This window comes from Neopelma chrysocephalum, unplaced genomic scaffold (genome assembly GCF_003984885.1).
Source record: "Neopelma chrysocephalum unplaced genomic scaffold, ASM398488v2 Primary Assembly neopelma1_187693, whole genome shotgun sequence".
NCBI lineage: Eukaryota > Metazoa > Chordata > Aves > Passeriformes > Pipridae > Neopelma > Neopelma chrysocephalum.
Window position 1 is genome coordinate 37304 of NW_020939198.1, and position 5228 is coordinate 42531.

Sequence of the window (5228 nt, forward strand, 5' to 3'; positions counted from 1 at the left end):
AAAGGCAACAAGTAGGAATAGGAATAGCAGTAGGAATAAACCCAAGATTTGTTCCTAAGTTTGCATCTAAACCCCCCTCCTCCACAATTCCCAAGGATTTCCCCTCCAGGCAGACCCATGATGGGAATATTCCGTTTCATTGAGATTCTTCTGTTGTTTTTTCCCATGTTTTTGTGGGGTTTCTTCCGGCAAAAAGGAGAACAGGAGGATGAGGAGGAGGTTTGGAAAAACTGTATTAAAGTGTTTGAACAACTATTTCAACCTGACCGAGCCCAGTCCCACAACACCCAACTCAACACCGGGGCTCCGGCCCCAAAGGAAAAGCCTCTCTCCCGGAATTCACACATGGATCCACTTCAATCCTTCCCAAGATTTATCCACGATTTGGCAGAAACAGGGATGCAACGAAACAAACCCCCCGGATCCCCCGCGGCATTCCCGGGAGCACGGCTGGAAAACCACGTCAGAACCCCCTGGAATCCCAACAGCCTCATTCCCTGCTGGATTTCATGGGGTTTTTCAGCCTCTTTCCATGTAGGATTTTTCCCTTCCCTTCAAAAAAAAAATCTCCCCCAACCCCTAAAATAGTAATTTTTGGGGGTTTTATTCTCAATTACACACAAAGAAATTCGGGATCTAAAGCTTTTTTAAGCCTGGACGTTCCAAACCTTAAAACTAAAATATCCCCGATTCTTTTAAGGCTTCTTTTAAATTCTCCACGTTGGGCTGAAATTCCCAAAGTTTCCAAGCACTGAGCTGGTGGGATCCCAAAAGGTTTTGACGTCGCTTTTGTAACATTTGATTTTATATTTTCATCCTTCTGCCCCTCTTTAACTCCCTGTTTTGTTTTTTTTCCCCAGAATCATCCAAAGTTGTTCCCCAACACTGGGAATTAATTGGGAAGTTGCCCAGGTTTCCCCCCCCCCAAAAAAAAGGTTTTTGGATTTTAATTTGAGGAGTTTTCCTTGGTTTTTTTTGAACCAAACAAACTTTTCCAGGGGATTTAACAGAGATCCAACATCGGCATCGACGAGGAGAAAACACAGGAATTCATCAGAGGAGAGGGGAAAAAAAAAAATCCCCGGAAACCAACCAAAAAAATTCCACACAGGGAAGGAACTGAAACTTTCCCGGAATATCAAGTGCAAAAGGCAAATGCACTCCCAGTTCTCCCTCCATATTCCCAACCCAAACCAGCCTGGAATGAACAGAAACCTCCCAAAACTTCACCCCAATTCCCCCTCCTCTGTCCCCCTTTTAGTTCTTCGGATCCCTTTGGAAGATTGGAATTCCGGGGCTTTATATCCGGCAACAAACAAATCCCAGTTTGGAAAACGAGGAGGGTTTTTTTTCAAGGAGGTTGGGAAAAAATCCCTAAATCTCGATCTTCACCCAGCAGGGAAAAAGGGAGGAGGGGGGGGGAAAGGAAAGGCTGGAATTCTGTCACTACGCCGCGGGCAGATCCGAGGGGGGGGACACGACCCTAAGGAATTCTTGGCTTCAAGTTTCGATCTCCCAGCGACTGCTACGAAAATAAACTCGGCTCCGACGGAACCCCCTTCCCCCTCTTATATATAGATATATAGATTATATATATATATATATTTAGACTTTCCCAAATAATTCTCATCATCAGCACTTCCTTCCAGCACTGATATGCAAACACAAGGCGTAAGGCATGGAATTCTGCCGCTTCAATTCGACTGGAAACCCGGGAGAAGCACGAAGGAGGAGGGACGAGGAACGAAAACCAACCAAACCGGACCCGATGGGATTTTTTTGGGATCAACCAAAACTTTCCCCCTAAAGCTCCACCCGAAGCGGGATGGTGATGGATTAGAGGAGCATGCTTGGGATGCCTGGAAGAACTCGGAAGGGATCCCCCCCCAAAACGTGCTGGGAACGGCCGGAATTCCCGGTGGGAATCACCGGAGGGAGGATCTGCCGGCGCCTCCCGCTCTCTCTCCCTGATTGCATGCAGCTCCTGGAATTCCTATTCTTTCGAGTTAATATTCCTCCAAACAACAACAACAACAACAAGAGAAACAAAACAAAAAAAAAAAAACAAAAAAAAAAAAAAAAGAGAAACCAAAACCCCTCCAAAAGGAAAAATTATCCCAAACGGTTTCACTTCGGAGTCTCCGGGAACGTAGGAAAGGCCCAACTGCTCTTCGCTGAATTAGAAAGACCCAACAAAGGTTTTTGTCTAGTCAGTAAATTAGGTTTTTAAACTACCAACGGTTCCAAAGTCTATTCCAAACAGAATCCAACAAAAGTGAGAGACTCCTGCGTGGCTCCCACCGACCAGACAAGTTTTGGTGGCAGCCAATCCCTTGGGAAAAGGACCGTACTCAACCGGAATCGGAGTCCGCACTTATTTATCGTTAGCTCGTCACCACCAGAAGGAGATTTTGGGAATATCAGGATGTGTAGACTCCCTTCCTGGCTGGAGGAGGGGGCAGGGGAAGAGGAGCAGCCACGAACTCGGCTCACTAAATGCAGGATGGGGCTGGAATTCCTCCCTCCTGGCCCCTGAATTCCACGCTGGAGCGCGACCCGGCGCCGCGGGCCCGGCGCGGGGTTTGTCGCCGGGGAACGAACCCAAAGGCAGAGAGAAGTCACTGAGTCCTTTGTGCTGGTGACGGAAAAATCCAAACTAAATACAGAAAGCCAAAAAAAAATGAAGGAATCCTTCCCCTCCCTGCCAGCCTCCGTCGGAATCCGGGACCCGCGGGGGTCACTCCTCTCGGCAGGGACGGCGGCGCTCGGTGGGATGAGGAGTGGTCTTCTTGCATCCTAGAAAGCCTGGGGCGTATCCAGCTGGGATTAAAGCAGATTCCACGGAACTGTGGTATAAAAAGGATGGCAGAAACAGGACAAGTCTTGCCGGGCATTATTTCCACGTGGCCGACTGTGGGATGGAGCGGGGCGGGATCATATCCAGGAGATACTCGCGCTGCCGGTCCACGGCCGAGGCCGATTTGTGCACGGCTAAGCTGGGACTGACGAAGGGCAAAGCCCCACCTGGGCATGGGGGAGGAGAAGGGAGAACAGGAGTCATGGAATGACACGGACACGAGGCACAACGGGGGCAAAACCCACCCCTGATCCCTGTGGGAATGGGGCACCCCGGGCACGGATCATCCCAGGCACGGATCATCCCCGGGTCGGACTCCTGCAGGAGGTGGGAGCTCCCAAAAAAATCATCTCAACAGAGGGAGATTTCAGGACCAGAGATGAGGATTTGAACTCTCTGGAATGAGGATCTGAATGAGGATCTGAGCTCTCTGGAACGAGGATCTGAGCTCTCTGGAATGAGGATCTGAGCCCTCTGGAATGAGGATCTGAGCCCTCTGGAACACAATTACATCTTAACTGATCGATTAAACTGTCAGGGATGAGAGAATCCTGGGAAATCCACCAGTGCTGGGCAAGAGGGATCACAAAGGAGCCGTTTGCTCCAGTGGTTCCTTCTTGGAAATCCTGGAATTATCATTCAGGTGAAAAAATGACTCTTAAAACGTGATAAACCAACCTCATAAAAAAGGTTGGATTAGAATTTATGATTTCCGTTTGTTCAAAGAACAGCTTCAGTGATCCCGGATCCTGAGAATATCGGGAACATTCCTACGGGAATTTGAGATATTCCAATGGGAATTCCAACACGAACCCACTTATTTACTGGGTGTTACTTCCAGCAAAGAGAAAACATGGGTCAAAAATGAAAGGATTTAATGAAACCCCCAGAAATGAAGGACAAACCCCCGGAGTGCTGGGTGTGCACAGGGACTCTGGGATCACCAGCTGGACTTCAAATCCCTTCAGCTGAGCCACAAACGTGGAAAACAGGAGGGTTTGTTTGGTTTCATCCCCTTGGATGAGGACAAACCACCCCAAAGGCAACAATCCTAAGAGTTGATGCTCAGCACCCTCATTTCTCCGGGCGGGAAACCCCACTGGGAAAGGGATCCCGCAAGGAAAACAGCCCTTCCTCCAAGCCCTGGGAATGCTGGGCAGGGAGCAAAGGGAGAGGAGGCTCCAGGGGAGCCCTTCCTCGTGCTCAGGGGGAGCCCTTACCCGTGCTCAGGGGGGTTTTCTTCCAGGCCGCGCTGCCCTTGCTCCCGGAACGCTCCACGTGCTTCCCGCTCCGGCCGCCCAGCGAGGCCGAGGGGCTCTGGAGTTTGGGGGACGGGCTGAAGCTGTGCAGGACCCCCCGCGAGGCTCCGGCCCCTCGGGACATCTGGCTGGAACTCTGGAATACAGGGGACACGGATCCCATGGTTAGTTCCACCCTAAAAATAACCTGAGATGGATTTTGCAGGACACAATCCCCCCCTAGAACAATCCCAAGGCTCCTCTTTTCCCCATCACCCCCAAGCCTTGGCATCTCTTCCCACCCAAACCAGTCTAGGATCTTATAATTCCTGCTAAAGCCAACCTCATACAGATTTTCCCTTACCCAATTTCCCCCTGGACAATCCCAAGGCTCCCATTCCCCTCCTGATCCCTTCCCACCCAAACCACTGTGGGATCCCATGCTTAGTTCCCCCCTAAAACCAACCAGAGACAGATTTTTCCTTACCCAATTCCCCCCTGGACCACCCCAAGGCTCCCATTCCCCTCATGATCCCTTCCCACCCAAACCACTGTGAGATCCCCATGATTAGTCCCCTCTAAAACCATCCCGGGGTGGATTCTGCAGGACACAATTCCCCCCTGGATCCCCCCAGCCCCCGGGGGTGTTTCCATACCTGCTTGAGCGAGTGGTGCTGCACGAGGGGCTCTGCCTTGGGCTGCCCCGGGGGGGCCGTTTGCTGCAGGATGCGCTGCTCGATCTCCTGCTCCTGCTGCAGGGCCTTGACGAAGGCGGCCTTGAGGCGGTTCGTGTGCTCGGCCTTCAGGGCCTTCTTCTGGTTGGAGGTCATGCAGGTCTCGCACATGATGGTGCCGTTCTTCTCCTCCCGCCAGCGGCACGTGAAATCCGTCTGGCACTGCGCGCACACGAAGGGCTCGCGCGCCGCCGCCGCCACCAGAGCCTTGCCTGGGGACACACGGGGGTCAATCCTATGGCCCTTGGGGACACTGAGACACAGGATCGACCCTACGGCCCTTGGGGACACACAGGGGGGATCAATCCTACAGCCCTTGGGGACACTGAGATATGGGATCGACCCTACAGCCCTTGGGGACATGGCAGGGGGGATCGACCCTATGGCCCTTGGGGACAC

The 5228-nt window shown here is 51.8% G+C and overlaps 1 protein-coding gene across 1 annotated transcript; it reads right to left on the reverse strand.

Moving 5' to 3' along the window:
• Positions 1–850: 850 nt before the first annotated feature.
• LOC113963044 (transcriptional repressor p66-alpha-like) lies at positions 851–5041 on the reverse strand (the record flags this gene model as incomplete). Its single annotated transcript, XM_027673833.1, has 3 exons — positions 851–3024; positions 4078–4252; positions 4752–5041. Coding segments are annotated over 3 exons (596 nt in total), but the record flags the coding sequence as incomplete, so codon positions are not given.
• Between the last annotated feature and the right edge of the window lie 187 nt (positions 5042–5228).